Source organism: Calonectris borealis, chromosome Z, assembly GCF_964195595.1.
Source record: "Calonectris borealis chromosome Z, bCalBor7.hap1.2, whole genome shotgun sequence".
Taxonomy (NCBI): domain Eukaryota; kingdom Metazoa; phylum Chordata; class Aves; order Procellariiformes; family Procellariidae; genus Calonectris; species Calonectris borealis.
In genome coordinates this window covers 67,568,245-67,584,481 of record NC_134352.1, presented here as the reverse complement: position 1 = coordinate 67,584,481, position 16,237 = coordinate 67,568,245, and the positions used below count along the sequence as shown (strand labels likewise).

General features: G+C 38.4%; 1 protein-coding gene across 4 annotated transcripts in view; it reads right to left on the bottom strand.

The window, feature by feature from the left end:
• Positions 1–16,237, bottom strand: part of PLPP1 (phospholipid phosphatase 1) — a 68,710-nt gene that overhangs the window by 38,775 nt on the left and 13,698 nt on the right. Inside the window, exons 1-2 of one of the 4 annotated variants that reach the window (XM_075137453.1) lie at positions 12,196–12,424; positions 8,631–8,782 (exon numbers count right to left, since the gene is read on the bottom strand). The exons of 1 other annotated variant lie outside the window; for it this stretch is intronic. In XM_075137453.1, coding sequence (XP_074993554.1) covers positions 8,631–8,782; positions 12,196–12,284 — 241 coding nt within the window. In that variant the 5' untranslated portion in view covers positions 12,285–12,424. Of the gene's footprint in view, positions 1–8,630; positions 8,783–12,195; positions 12,523–16,237 lie in introns of those variants that run through there. 2 more of the 4 variants (XM_075137450.1, XM_075137452.1) reach the window with 2 other exon arrangements.

Here is a 16,237-nt window from a genome sequence, read left to right as displayed (position 1 = left end):
TTTGGCTCATCCTAAACTCAACAGAACACAAGATTAAGGTGCACAATGCTTTGTGCTATTGCACCTCAAGAGACGCTAACCAAAACTAGTCATTTAAACAGCAAAGTTTTTAAAAAAAGCTCAAAATAGGATACACATTACTACAAACTAATAGAATCACATTTTTAAACCCTGACTCTCCATCCCTGACACACATACAGCACCTGCACGATCTGTTTGTGTGCAGGGATGAATACCCTCAGAAAGAAATGGCTGTATGGAAAAAAGAAGTGGGGGACTACTAAGAACGTTCAACAAAACAATAAATAATCTTCTCTAACTTAGGGATATACAGCTTAGTGGCATTAAAGTGCTTAAAAGCCCTTGATTTTCTGCTCAAAATCCAGCAGTATTGCACATAAAATGCATACCAATTTACAGTTAGACAACAAAAATCATCTGGGGGCGAGACACTCCTAATCTACCAGTAAGGGATGAGAAGGATGAAAAACAGCCTCCCTTCCTTCCTTCCTGCCAGAGAAAGATGTTGCTGAGTCTCAGTTCTGTCTTCAGGGCCTCTGTGTCAAGGCATAGCCCACCTCTTTCTTTCCATATACACAGCTACCCCCAAATAAGTGTGTACAAACAAAAGTAAACACGGAAGGAACAGGAGAAAAAGAAAGGATTAAAAAAAAGATATCAATGAAGCAGTAAGAGAACTGTTAGAGAAGGGAAGAGAAACACTAAGACGTTACACAGAAAAAAAAAGAAAAAAAAAAAAAGAAAGAAGACCAAGGATCCTTTTCAACCCTCTTCCCGCTTTAACTGCCATGAAGTCCTCCAAACTAAGCCTTGACTCCTGGGCCCATCACGAATGAGACATACTCATGGTGGTGTGGTTTCACCAATGATTTGCTATCGATTTTGTTCTTCACACCATAAAGTGACTGCTTAAAAGAATGTTTCAGTTTGAAAACAGACACAGTAGAACAGGTAACAAACTAATGGCTAGTAAGGTGAAAATTTCCTTGAAGTGACCTCTGATGAATGACACACAGCTTTCTTCCACGACCAAGCAGTTAAGGGCTTCTCATGGTGCCCATGTATTCCAGCTAAGCCCATTGCAAAGAATCACTATCTTCTGTACTGTTACAGCCATAAAATTAATAGCACGCAAAACCTCCCCTCTGAAAGTGGCAGAAAAAAAACACTGTCAGTGTGAAGAGGGGTTGTTTCCAGTTCCACACCAGCGGGACTACAACTGACCTACCTCTGGAAGCTGTCCAAGCACACCAACAGAGCAGAAGACGGACAGCAGGATGGGCTATGAGCCAAGCCAGAGCCTCGCCAAAACACTGAACCATTCAGACGCCAACCAGCACAGAGCCCTGGAGCTGGACTCTGCAGTACAGAGCAAAACCACAGCCTTTTCTACAAGGATAAAAATCCCTCTCCCTTTCTCCTAATAGTAAGAGTAGCAGAGTTTTGAAAACCGCTGCAGCCCAGACCTCATTTCTGCCCTCCCCTTGTGTTGGTATTGTGACAGCATGTCACAATATATCATCAGTTGTTTAGTACTTGGCTAACTTGTGCAAGGGAGGAGGCTGAAGCAATGTGCAGCCATGGTGAGGGAAGGTGACTTGTCAACATAATGCCGTGGTGTGTTTCCAACACCATTTATTCTGTAAAATACATATGGAATGAAAATATCGGCCTTTGCCCTGCACGCACACTAACACCAAGATTCAAGACTGTATATTTGAGGAAAGTGTATTTTTTAGATCTCCAGAACTGGAGAATGAGGTATAAACAAATAAGAGTCTCTTGATTATTTACAGGTTTACTTCTTTAGAGTAGGTTGTTTTAATCACCATGGTAAAGCAGTTGCTCACAAAATTAAGTTCAGTCTAGAAAAATCTTATCACAGCTTCAGCACACTGCCACAAATATTTGCCATCATAGTTAGGTGGTGCCACTGACATCACATTACCAGCTCTGCATCATCCTTTTTAAAGACCTGCTCTATGAATAATGGTGTCATGGTGGCTTACTCCTCATTTCCGCCTACCCACGCCTGAATGTTTCAGCTTCTTAAGGTGGGAGATAAAAGTTTCAGAGTGCTGAGGTTAATCAGGTGGTTTTGGGGGGCTTTTTTTTTTAATGTAATTAGTTGCTGCTAAATCAGAAATGGAAAGCAATGGTATATGGATCATGGGAATGAAGTCCCTCATGCAGTGATGACGTGCTTTTCCATGCAAAGAGAAGCTGCTTGAAATGTATGCTCACTCTTCAGCAATATTGAGATTATGATGACTGAGACTAATTAAGTCTGTAATTGCTTGCAGCACCTTCCTATATCAAGATCCTGCAAACAAAATACCAAACAACTCCAAGTTTGTTTTTGTTTTGCTTTTTAAAGCAAGTAAGAACAAGCTAAAACGAGTTATCAAAATGCCTTCTCATTTATAATTTCTTTCCACCTTTTACCCTATCTGAAATCCAATTCCACTTCGCTAATTAAGAAATAAAATTTTATATAAACAGTTTCCTGAAGTCATAACCAGCAAAATTGAGCCAAGACAGTATGATTCTTAAAGTTCTAGGTATCTACCTGTTTTGAAGTAACAATTACTTGGAAGAGCTACGCATTGAAATACAATGCTGCTAAAAAAGCTTAAGTAGTAAACTTCATGAAATGTTTCTTCAGTTTCCCCCAATTGTATAACATTTAAAAAGTAGTTCCACAAGTCATTTATCTTATTGCTGTTCTCAGCACATTTCAGTGCTGAAAGGAGACGTGCTCCATGAAAGTTTGAGATAAAAGTTCTAATTTCTAAAAACCAGATTACAGTAAGATTGATCAGATTGACTTAACACTGTTAAACCAAATACTAAAGTCACAGAACTACATTTGTAATTTACCTTTTGCTCAACCCAAGGCAGTTATTGGACTTAAAAACCATGCCAATACTGACTTTTGATATCTTTTTGGTTAAAGTACTCTCCAATGTCAATACCTACTCCCTCAGAACACACTCCATACAGCAGGTTTAATTTACTTCTTTTAAACACACACGGATTGGCTTCACTATTAGCTGGTGGCAGGGGGGAGAAAAGTAGAAGTCAAATCACAGGGGCAGGAACTCCTACTGTTACTGGCAAATGAAGCCATTAAGAAAAATATCTCCCAGTACTTAGGGGTTTTGTTCTGTTTTAAATGCATTGGCAAAGTCTGGTTTTGTGGGATTTTAAGTTTTTTTAAAAAATAAACAAACTTAATTTCTAAAATCAAATCAAAGTTATTTCAAGTATATAGCTTAAGTACTTTCTGCAGCGCAAGTCTCTCTCCCTCGAAGACAACACAGAGACAGAGAAAAATAGTTCGACTTTTTCATTAGTACAAGCAGGACAAACAACCAGAAGAACTGGCATAAGTGATGAAAAAGGTAAAGCCTCTTACTATAGCAAAGTACAACAGTAGGGTTTCCCTATAGTTGTGATACATACGTTACTTTTTCACACTGAGATATCTCATAATTTCAGAAAACAGGAATAAGTTTTTGCATCACGGTAGCAATTTCCTAAGTATGAAATCTCCTGGCACAAAAGGACTGAATATGACTTAAGATACCAAATTATATTTGTCTTCATAATAGTACAACTATCATTAATGTCAAGGTCTTTAACTTCCCAGACACAACTGAAGAACAAATTTTAATAGTAGTATAGGAGGTGGTGTACCTCCCTGCCAGAAGATTTATCCACATAGCAGTCTAAAGTAGTTTCTCAAGCAAAAGTAGCAAAAATTCAACAGCAGATCACCGGGAAAAGAAATCCTGCTCATCTGCCAGTCACGTGTTGCCACAGTAAGTTAAAAGAAAGGCCCTGCTTTTTCTACAAATATCCATTTTCCCCTAAACAAACTACAATTTCTAAGGGCAGAGTTTGGCATATTAAAAAGGAGAATTAGTAAAAATTAGTTGGGCTCAGTTTTACATGGAAGTAGAAGAAATTGGGGAGTTTAAATACTCCTTTTAAGTAAGGAGTGGAGATGGCGGAAGGTCATTAAAGGCTTACTGAATACTTCCTATATGACAATACCAAAAAGCATCCCTGATGTATTCTTCATTTTCCAAGTCAATTGTAACATTGTGAACAAATTGCCTAAAGGGAAGACGACAACAGGTATGTTAAGAGGAATTATAAGGTTGGGAAGAGAGTACCAGTAGGGTAATTTCAAGGATAAAGCCAACATGCTAGTGTTATGCAGTGCATATGCCAGCATCATTAATGAATAGCTAGTAGATGTGCTGCTGACAGAGCTGGCAATTCTTTGATACAGTGGAAGATCAAGGTCAGCCAGTTCTGCCTGCAAAACAACAAGACTGAAGCAAGAGAACAGGTGGAGATTTGTGCAGTAATGAGTTCGGAGTCACACACTTGGAGGTTAAACAACTCTGATGAGCTGGGAGCTTGTCAGTTCAAAATATAAGGGGAAAATAACATTTGCTTCCTGTGGTCGTTGTACATCAACATAATAGTGTGACCATTAGACAAGTCTTTCCAAAGGCATTAACACTTTTCAAGTGTTACTTGAAAAGACCCATCAAGAATTTCTTCTGAAACAGCATTCAATCAGAATTTGCGAACATGTTTGGTTTTAATTCATCTGTCTTAAATGCAGACAGAGAAGGACTGCAAAGGTACATTCCTCATTACCTCAAAAACCAGAAAAGTTGGGCTTTGCACAGTTCAGCAGAACGTAAGGGCTGTAAATCAGCTAGTTGCACAGGCATAGACAGCAGAGAAAAGAGCAATACTGATCCAACAACAACCAAGAATTAAGGAAATATAGTTGGCAATGAAGATATTCATAGTGAGGGAGATATACAGGCGTCTGAAACAGCCTTTCAGTCAGAATAGAAGAGGTAGAAACACAAGTAGCTCAATTGTAAGGTTAAATATTTTAAACAATTATAGTACACTTGTCCAATAGTCTGACTCATACAGTATAATCGATTAGATTTCCTCACAAGCTGAAGTGATTTGACTGATTATGTTGGGGTTATACAGGATACTTATGGAAAAAACACAGGTCTATTTCCTTCTGAGTTTCTAATCTTGATTAGGTTTCTTCACTGTTACTGGGCATGAAGTTGATCTCTCCACAGAACTAAAAGCTGATCATTACTGCTCTGGTGAAGATAGAGAGCATCACATTATACACCGCCCTTGAGCTGTCCTTTCCACTCTCCTCAGGAAGAACATCACTTGACATTTATCCATGCTGTATTTCACCAGCCATCTTATTGCCATCTTTTGTATTTACTGCTCTGAGTACCCTACTTTGCTGCCTCACTGCACACACTCTCCTCCAGGGCATTTACAACTATACTGAACAGGGCAGGCTCCTGGAGAGCTCTACTTGGTACCTTCCTCCCTTGTGAAAGCCAGGGAGCCCTTACTCCTACTGTCCACTTCTCACATTTCAATGAATTATTTATACGTTTAAGGATTCTTCATCTAATCCCATGATTTAGTTTCTTAAGATTTTGGTGAAGTAATCATTTGAATGTACATGCTGCCTTTAGCCTGAGTACTCCATCCTCCTGATGTATTAAAGGGATTAGGAAGAGAATAGATGTGATTGACACCAGGAAACAGTGGATATGTTTCAGACAAAATAGCTTTAAGAATCTGTGCTTAAGCAGTGGGTAGCAATAGTCTTTCTCCAGAGTTTAGAAACAAAACAGATTTGAAAGATTTTGTTGTCTTTTCTCCCAGCACTTCAACAAAAGCCACCACCACTTTCGTGCTATTATCTAATGCCGACTACGTTAGTGTAGCTTTAAACCAGAAGTGACGCCTAGACTTCTTATTAAGAAAAAACCGTAAGTAGTATTTTGAGGTCTTAAGTCTCCTTACAACAGAAATTAAGATAGAAAACACAAGTTAACATTCCCCTGAATATGCTGTAGAGATTTCATTACTAATTGCATCAGCAAAAACATCCGTAGTATTCATTTGTACAACACTAGAAATCCTGCCTGGAAAAACATGCATTTTGTGAAAGCTTGGTTAAAACTTCTGAATTGAGTATTACCCTATATAATTGCTCACATTCTGTGGGGGTTGGTTATGTTATCATACAGCTCTTTGCAGATTAAGTTAAGACTTTGGCTTCTCCTCAGTACCAGAACAACGCTGCTTTCCATTTCTTAAAAGGAGCTTTAGAATTCAGGAAGGCACCTAGCAAGAAATATGCTTATACCATCACGCCACGGTTCACCAAAATCAACTGCTGTATTTTATAATTCAGCTTTCTCCAGAAAAGCTAGGTAATAAACATTTCTCTGCATGAGCATTTTACTGCTCAAGGCAGAACAGAAAGAGGTACAACGGGGTGAGCCAGAGGAAGGGAAACAGAAGAGGCAGCACCAAAACAAACTTTCCCTTCTTTCACTTACTTTCCTTGTTGCTCACCTCTGGTTTCTGGTGCTGTCCCTTCCCTTTTTCACCACCCCCTACAATCTCTGGTCTAAGTCCTGGATGTCAACAGCAAGTTATTAGTAACTAGGTATGAGACTTGAGACAAAGAAAAATCTATGCCACAGACTGGGGTTTTTTTTGTTTAAATGACAAGACTTTAAATATTTAAGTTGCAACTGCCTTTCCCTACATTTCTCCCTATTCCATTTTACTCTTTCGTATACTTTACTAAATAATACCTTCAAAAACAACTCCAAACCACTGTGACTGCTTGGCTTTCTCATAGTTATGACCAAGCTTCGCTCAGCATTTTAAAAGCCCTTGTCTGGAGCTGCTTCCACTGTCAGGCTGCCAACTATTTTACTCAGTTTCATACACTATGTGTGTTCTTCATCACTGTATTAACAAATGTACCTGAAGGATTGAGAAAAGTACAGTATCAAGTCCACAGACTTAACAAGCAACTTGCTGCAATTTATTTATTTAAAATGAACCGCATCTGGTAAGAGTGATTTGTACAAGTACCGAACTGGAAGTGGTGCTCCTCAGATCTTTCCTCACCTGATTTCAAACCGAGCCCACCAGAATATCCTTGCGATGGACGGGGGCAGAAGTGGGGCCAAAGCCAGATGTAGTAACTGCCATTTCTCAGCCTCTGTCCCCCACAGCACTGATTTCACTCAGGAATTACTCATTGATTCAACTGAAGTGCATCACCCTGCACACTAACCCTTGACATAGTATAAAAATGGGTTGTTATTATTATCTTGACTTTAAACAGAGTTTGAACAAACACAAATTAGCAGTTTATTCCTCAGAGTAAGTTTGGGTTCAGAGATGATACTCATCTGTAGTAGTACAAGATGAACAGTTAGTATCAAGTAGAACTCATGCCAGATTATGAAGTTCAAGAGCACTGCCCAAAAAGGTTTCCAGTGCCATGAATATATCAAAAAAAAATTAACATAAAACATTACTCTCCTTTTCAAAAAGCTTACCAGACGAGAGTCTTATTCAGAGCATAATAAAATTGTTAATATGTAACCTGAAACCTGAAAGTTACGTTAAAGGATGCACAAATCCACTCTATGTCAAACAGCAAGTTTAATCTCAATTAGTTGCAAAACTATCAACAGTGGGCCATAAAGCTTTGACACTGGTGCAAAAAAATGAGTTGCACATCTACAAATCTGACAGTATTCAAGAGGTTTCATTACAGTCCCTAGCTTTATCACTGTCTACCTTTGTTCCTCAAGAAACATAAGAATGTTTCCCAGTAAGTGCTTATGTTGTTAATCAAATAGGTGCTTTCAGTAGAAGTTTCCCTGCAAAATTTATCCCTTTCACAAACACAGCATAAAAGATTAGTTTCTTTTGCCAGCAAAGAAATCAGTAGATTGACTACAAAGTATGATTGAGCTAATCTGTAGGAAGGAAAAGTTTAAGTCAGAACATTGATACACATGGTAGAAGGAGACACTTCTGAAAACATTAAGCCTAATGCCTAATAGGTTAAAGCTGGCACAGGAGCAAAGGTACATAGGTCCCTTTCAGGAAGGTATTATGATACTGAAGACATTATCCTTTGCCAAATCAAACTAAGAATGTTTTGGTTTTGTTTTTTTGGAGCAGAAAACAACATGACCTGACCTCCTAAATATCTTTTGGATGTGTTCCAGGTGGAGAAATTAAGTCCCACAGGCCCATAACACTCCTTTCTCTCAAAGAAGTCCCAAATAGCGGAGCTCATCCCAGAGAAGCGACTTATTCAAAACTCTGTTTACTACAGAACACTTCCCCTGTCAGGAACATCAGCATTTGCATTACCTGTTTTAGTAGCAACAGTTGTGGCGAACTACTTTGTCTCCCAGAAACTCAGTGCAGCACTTTGGCTGAGTCAGAAGAACTGAACTCTTGTCCTCTCACGAATCAGTCCATCATATAGAAACTCACCAGTGGGTTGTGTCCCTTCAGTTCCTGAACAGAGCAGCCAGGCAAACCTTTGGCAGGGAACTACAGAAACCCTGCTCAGAACCTAGCACATGGAGAAGATGAAACTCAGAAACTCTTGAGTTGCTCTGTTCTTCTGCCCCTTTGGTAAGAAGAATGCTTCAGAGAGGCCTCCTTTGATCTGTGCTTCTCCTTCCCCCAATTGCACCTACCCTTAGATCTAAGAGAAACTGTATGAGTGTCACTGAAGACAGCGGTTGTAAGAAGCAAGGCGACTGGAGGAAGAGAAAGTTGATTTGGAGGTGAAGTCACCAGAAAAGACCAACTGAATAGGACTGATGCAAATAGGCATGGTTGGACCTCACTGCAAGAGAAAGACACTGTCATTAATTTGTAATTATACTTGGAAGAGCTGATCTCAAGCAGACAGCTAAAGACTGAAAATGCCAGACCAAGTACATCTTCTTAGAGATTCATTTCAAAATATTCCTAGAGTTGCAACCTATAGACACTACCCCCTAACTAGTCATGGCTTTTAGACTGCTCAGAATTACTTTTTAAACATCTCTAAAAAGACTTGGGAAGGTAGAGTTATTGGAAAGATCTGCTGCGGTTCTTGAAATGTCAGTCATCATGGATGTGTGCTGCTCCGGACACCAGCCTAGACATCTAAAGAGATTCATTCTTCCAGAGCGCTAGCAAGGCTTGTTTGACCCTAAGTCTCCAAAAATTTTAATACAAAAATTGTGCTTCCCATCCAGACACAGAAAACAATTTGGAAAATTGAGAACTATCATACTATGAAGTGGCACTTGGAAAAGAATAAACATGAGTTTCTTTCCCAGACATTTTATTTCCCGATAAAAGGTGGCAATGGGAACAAAAAGAGTTCAGAGCTGTAAATGAAATTGTGAATTCTAAGAGCATTGTTTTGATTTTTTTTCTTTTTTAAAGAAGATTCCTGAGAGTTTCTAACACGTCTTGTAAATCTTCATAAAATGTTATGAAAACAAATCAATGTGCAGGCAGTCTAGTTTCTTTTATGCCCCAAAAGACTTCTTAACAATGAAATATCCATGTCTTATTCATTACTGCAGGTTTTGTCTTTTTTTTTTTACTTTGAAGTTGTTTTATATTCCACTATGGGCCCACCCCAACAACTGAACCAGGTAAGACCTTTTATTATTATACAGCAAAATATTCAGGCCATTTCTTACGGCACTCTGAAGACCAGCAAGCTGCTAGTGCAGCAAGGGGCATATGCATAACAGTATTTTGAGCATTTCATGGGGCTTTACGGACTAAGAACTAAATAACTGGATCATCAAAACCTGTACATTGTTGAATGCTAGGGGGAATATAGAAAGCTATAACTACTCTACTACTCAATTTCTTTTTTTTTTTCCACATTGCAGGTGTGATTCCTTTTGCTTCCCTTAGCTTCCTACCACAAGTTCTTCCTTGTATTTTGTGATGTGACAAAACTGAGGTGTAAGTCCTACTTAGGAACAAATATCCTGTTCGAGGTAGTCTTTGATTAGGGAAGAAAAGTTTGCACAAAAGTGCAATTTACCAACTCTTATTTGCATCGTATAAGACCCAATTTTTACCATCAATTCCTTCATTGAGAAGCCTGTTCCTTTGAGGAAAGTCTCATGTCAGGATAACATTTTTGACTAGATATGGGACAATCCGTGTCACTGCCCAGTAAGCTTTCATGAGCCAGCTAAGGATACTGACTCTGGAACATACTACTACCAAAAACTTAAGCTACCTCGGGAAAAGTCTCAAGCCTCCACTGAGTCACCCCAAAGCAAAAAACAGTCTGAATGTCAGATTCTTCTATTCCCAGACTGATCAACCTTCCCCATCCATTTTGAATAAAGGCAAGCTTGAAGCTAGAAAGCATTCAACTGGAATCCACCTTCAACTCAGTAAGTTGTAATAATCCAGATCTCATACTCCCTAGCTCTACAGCTCACCCTAGGCCTAAGTTTTCAGTAGCCATAAATGATTTTTCGCCTCTTGCATGAGGCTAAAGAACTCCATAAATCTAAAATTAAGACTAAGAAAGCCAGTTAACTACACGGAGCAGTAATATACACACTACAGTGATTACTTCCTAGATTCCAGAAAACCTGTGTTGCTTTAAGGTTTGTAAAATGTTCAGACTGAAGAAAACTGATTGTTGTTACAGATCTACAAGTGCTTTACAGCCGTTTTTTCTTAAACCTCTCTCAGCATGGAGGCCAGAAGTGATTGTTCCAATTATATACCCCAACCCCCTGCACAAAGACAGGCAATAAAAATCCACTGTGTGAATCCTAAAAGGTATCATGGAAGAAAAATATCAGAATAGACTGGAATCACTGACAAGTCTAATTCTAAGTTACAATTTCAGATACTTTGGCAGTTAAAGTTACAATAGCTGTCCATACCACTCCTTAGATGTTTACACTTTTAAGTAAGTTAGCTGTAAATCAAATGTTTCTCCACTGCTTTAGAGCCAGAAAAAAAAAATGCACTGCCAACTGACTTTCTATTACAGGAACAACTTCTTCAAATCTAAAAATGGAAGATTAAAAAAAAAAAAAAAATCAAGCAATTCAGATTATCTAGCTGCAACTGAAATGCCTCATTATGCACAGAGCTGCAATTGCTAGTTCACCTGTACACGTACACATGAACCTTACTGGAAAATAAATTTTCCTGAAGTTGTGCTGAAGATATATGTCAGTACATACCAAAATGACAAATTTCAGATTATCTTCCTCAAAAGTGAAACTATACTAATGATAACAACGTTGTGTCTACCTTCTATTTACTGCATAGGACTAATGCTAAAGCTTTAAAAATCAGTATTTAAGGAAAAACTAGAGTAATGCATTGTAAAGGTTCTGCAGATTTACTTGTTTTAAATTACTGCCTCCATCTTTAAACCAGTTTAATATATACTTCTCACTGATTAATTTAGCATATACATTTATCAGAAGACCAAAGATTATGACCACCTCTAATATGGTTTGGTCAACCACTGCAGGCAGAAATAACAAAATTCAGGTTCAAGACTATTCTGAATAGTTACATTTTGGTTCTCTAAACCAGGTCAGACCTTACTAAAAACTTTGATACAATCAGGGTTAAAATATTATTAGAAAAACCTAGTGAAGAGTTAAATTGTTCTTTGTAAAAATCATGTGGTCTTGAAAACACTGAGCCTCTTTTCTACAAGCAACTAGATTTTCAGCCTCTGTATGCCATTTTGAAGGCTTTAAGAGTCAACACATTTTTTTTAAACCTAAGAAAACCCACTGAGTCCAAATTAGACTTATTTCTGTAAAAAGTATATGGAAGCAACAGTCACTAGTTATAAGTTTGTGCACTCCACTACAGTGCAAGTTTTAACATCACAAGTGTTAAGTTATCAGACTAACCCATTCTGAACAAAAGATGTATTTATTCCATAGCATTTGGGAAGCCTGTAGTATTTTTCTTCCCAATGATAAAAGCCTAGACTAACTAATACAGTTTAAATCCTCATCTCCATTTTTTTCTGCTCCTAAAACAAATGAGATTAGCAATACTAGCAGTTAGAGATTAGTTCCAGTTTTTCTGTCAAACAGAAAGTAGCAACAGCACCTTTCACATGCATATGACTATACATACATGGGACTTTGCCTATACAGACTGTCTTAAACTCACAGTCACAATACTGAACTCTTGGAAGGCATACATTTTACTCCCATCACCAAAGCTCCCTATATATTAGCTACTTACAGAGAAAATGGGCAGGGTGAACCCCACTGTGTAGAGGACAGTGGATGTGATGGTACTGTCATGGAACGGATACTTGATGCTGTCATCATTACAGAAAAAGCCTCTCTGATACGGTTTTATTTTGGCCAAGTTTAGAACACCAAGGGGTAAGCCAGCTGTTGGGGGAAGGAAAACAAAAAACAAAAACAAGATATACATGTGGTTAAATCAAAAAAAAAAAAATCATTTTTAAACATGCATGGAGGAAGCTACCCAACATGCAAAACTCAAATTTCCTAAGTATCATGCAATGCACACACTTACCAAATCCTGTTTAGAGAAATTTCTCTCTCCTAGAAGTCTACTTCAGAAGGACTCTGAGGTTGCCCACCAGATACGGAAGTTAAGAATGTATAGAGTTCAAAGTCCTTTCATCAGTAAGGTGAGCTGCCAAACACTGAACCAAGATTACGCTTAAGAAAAGCATTTGCCACTCACATGACTCAATAGTTATTGAGGGCAGGCTGCCTTTTGTGCCCCCTCCTTTGCCACCACCCTACGACATTGGCTTGTATCTGAATTACCAGCCTTGTTCTATACACTATGATCTGGCCAGTGTCTACAGAGAACAAGACAAAAATACATACAGATTTTGACATAGTTAGGGATTAAAGATTTCATGCAAGTAGTTTTCATGCAGGTGAGGGGAACAAGAGAACTGCAGAGACACCAACGGGAAATATGGACACTCTGAATGGGCTGTATCTCAAGGTAATGAGATTTATACTTTAAGAGTTGCATTTACACAGCTTTTGTACACTTTGGAAGATTTCTGCATGAAAATATCCAAGTTATTAACATGGAAACTGAGACTCAGATACAAATGATAGCTCTCTGAACTTACACTGTGTGACATATTACCTATTCCCTCTCTTACAAGTTCACTTCCACTATACTGGCAGTCATGCCAAAGAAGCCATCAAGACCTCCGACAATTACACTCAGGTTTGTAAGTTATTTCTGACAAGAAGAATCAGCTAGAGAATAGACATCTGCAGTAGCAATGACCTCAGGAAACCCAAGTGTGTCATTTTACTCTACTTTCTCATCCCCCCTCTTCCTTTGGTCCCCTGAGCAAGTAATAGATCAGTGGATAAATTAGGCAATGCTGTAAGAATTGAAAAATCCCCAAACAAAAAAAAAGTAGATTTTGGTTTAAAACAAGGTAAAAAAGGGCAAACTAACCTTTGTATTGTCCCCGATATCCATGTAATATGCAATTCTGCATATAGACACTCTATATGTAAATTAGATGGTAAGTGGAATTATTGAAGCAGAAAAGACTACTCATGATATAAACAAACTGCTGTACTGAGAACAAAAGACATTTCAAGAAGTTCACGTGATGAGAGATTGCTTTGATTTCTGGTGACACTTAAGACGACTATCAGGTAAGTCACTTAAAGGGGTTTTAAATAAGCTTATTCCTATATACTTCATTAGAAGAAAAGACATCAACAGTGAAACAGCAGGAACAGAGTGATAAATCCTGGCCCCTTCTTTGGGCTGCAAAATCGCAGTGCAAAAGCTCGTGAAGTGCCTATTGAAATTGTGTACGTGCTTGGTGATACCCCAGCTCCCAACTCCTCTTCCAAGAAAATTGCTATGGTCACAGAAGGCAGTCTGGCAGGAATTTAAAGCCTCCTATGGAGCAGAGAGAAGTTTTTTCCACAAAACATCTGAAATCTTAAAGACTGTCCACAGTTAGCCTTAACAACTAGGGACACTGATGCAGCAAAGCACTTCAGATGCTTACCATCCTGTATAGCAAAACTAACCAAAAATGCAAATGGCGCTACTCTTGTTCAATTTTACGCGCAAAGTTTTTCATTAAGTTGGATGATATACCTTCGAATCAACTGTATCTCAAAGTCTCTCCCCTTCCTCTGCTTTAATGATTGAGAAGAGAGCTAGAGCTTGACAGAATGCAGATGGCAGAAGTCAGAAGTAGCCAAAACAGAATCGCAGCCCTTCAAGTACGAAGGGGGCCGCACTGAAGAACTCAAAGTTCACTCGGATCAAAGGACATTGCTGTATGTTTGCGTGTCTGGAGCCAATTTTCAGCTCCACTCAAGGCCATGGCAAGATTCCACTAACGTAAGTCAGAGCTGATATTTCCTGTCTTTATCTCTGCTATTGCATACCCAGCGTCAGGATGATGGAGTGGCAAAGCCATTACCTATTTGATACAATCCTATCTTCTCAAACAGGTCACCAGATTTTCACATGTGGAAATATCACATCCTCATGGTTAATTTAAGCAGCAGCTTGTGTTTTGTAGAAGTTGACTACTTAACAGACATAAATACCTCTGTTTTCCAAGAAAAGCTGCTGCAACTCAACATCAAGAATTTTTCTGTTTTGTTCAATTACATTTTCAGCCTTCCAGCTCAACCTTTTTTAGCCAGTATTGCTAAGTTCTTACAATAAGATTTTGAGGTGTTTTGCTTTGGTTTTGTTTCTGGGCTTAACTTCATTAGGACAGGCTATTTCATTTTTACCAGCTGCTGAAATATGTTCTCTAAGTGCTCCAATTCAGAAACTAGAAGACACTCCAGCAATTCACTTGCAAACACAAAGAGTTCTTAGCTCAAAAATTCCAAATTCCTTGCCACCAAAGCACAATTCCTTGCCACCAAAGCACACAGGTTTACAGTCATTGGTCATGTGTTTTTTTCACGGAAGATTTCTTTGGAAACTGGAAGAGAGCTATTACATGAGTGTACATCAAGAAGAGAAAGTATCCTAGATTTGACAAGGAGTGTTTTAGGCCTACCAGCAAAACAATCAGTTTGAATACGAAGGGCTTTTTGTTGTGTAACTGCAGCAGGAAAACATTAGTCACTCTCTAACCTAGTTAACACAGAAGCTTGAGGGCTTTTTTTTTTTTTTTTAATCAGGGAGAATTCTTGACAGTAAGTGTTATGTGTTCAGTTTTCATTAAACAAAAAGGAAAGGAACTCAAGATTTAATTTAAGCTTTCTTTTCTTCCCATTAAATAGTTGTCTTTATGTGAAATTTGTTTATAAAAACTAGTTTGTGAGAACTTTTACATAACCAACAGTTATCCAAATTTTTCTGACGCCTATACACTTAAATATTCCTTCATACATTTTTGTTCCTTTCTACATCTGTTTCATTGAAAGGAAAAGATGCACTCCTTTTTGTTAAATCAGATTGATTTGACTACATTACGCAGTACTTAGAAAGTACTTTAAAAGTGTGTCATCTAGAGTTGGAATTAAGAAACATGTTTTTACTTTCAACCATGAGATTCTGGGAAGGGGGGGGAGAGGAAAAGCAGCAAATAAAGTGGTCAGATGAGGACAGTTTCACCAAAGTGACTGCAAAATTCATTTGTATGGTCCATAGTAAAAAAAATACAAGAAATTGGAAATTGATTACACATCTTACACTAACTGTCCGTTTCCATTTTTTACATTACTGTTAGAATTCCTACTGCAATCTAAATAACGTGCTGCTTTCCAGCAGTGGAGTAGAAGACTCTGAAATGGTGTTTAGTTTAACATTAACCTATCCCAAACAAGTAGTAGCATTTTTAGTATTGCTCATTTTACAGGGAGAGAAGACAACACGTGGTACGTGTAAGCAAATGGTCCTGAAGATTTCACTGTAAGAGAAAAAAAAACACACCAAGGTACATAACGGGCCAAGCACCTCCATGACCTTTAAGCAGGCTGACTGTACACTGAACTTCTGAGGAATGCATGTATGTTCAGTTTCATTAGCTTCTACAAACTCGAGGAAAGGGTGACCAAGATCTAGTGAAAGATTACAAGGCCAAAAGGCAATCTTGTTGATCAACTCTTATGCCTTGTCCTCTTCACAGCATACCTCCTCTTCCTTTTTACCTAGCCAGTACCAGCAGTAACCTCTGAGGGTGTTCTTCTGATCTAGGTAACTTTATACCTTAAGGGATCATAATGGCTCAGTTGTTATTCATATCCTCTAAAGCATCACCCTCAGCTGTAAAAAAAGACTG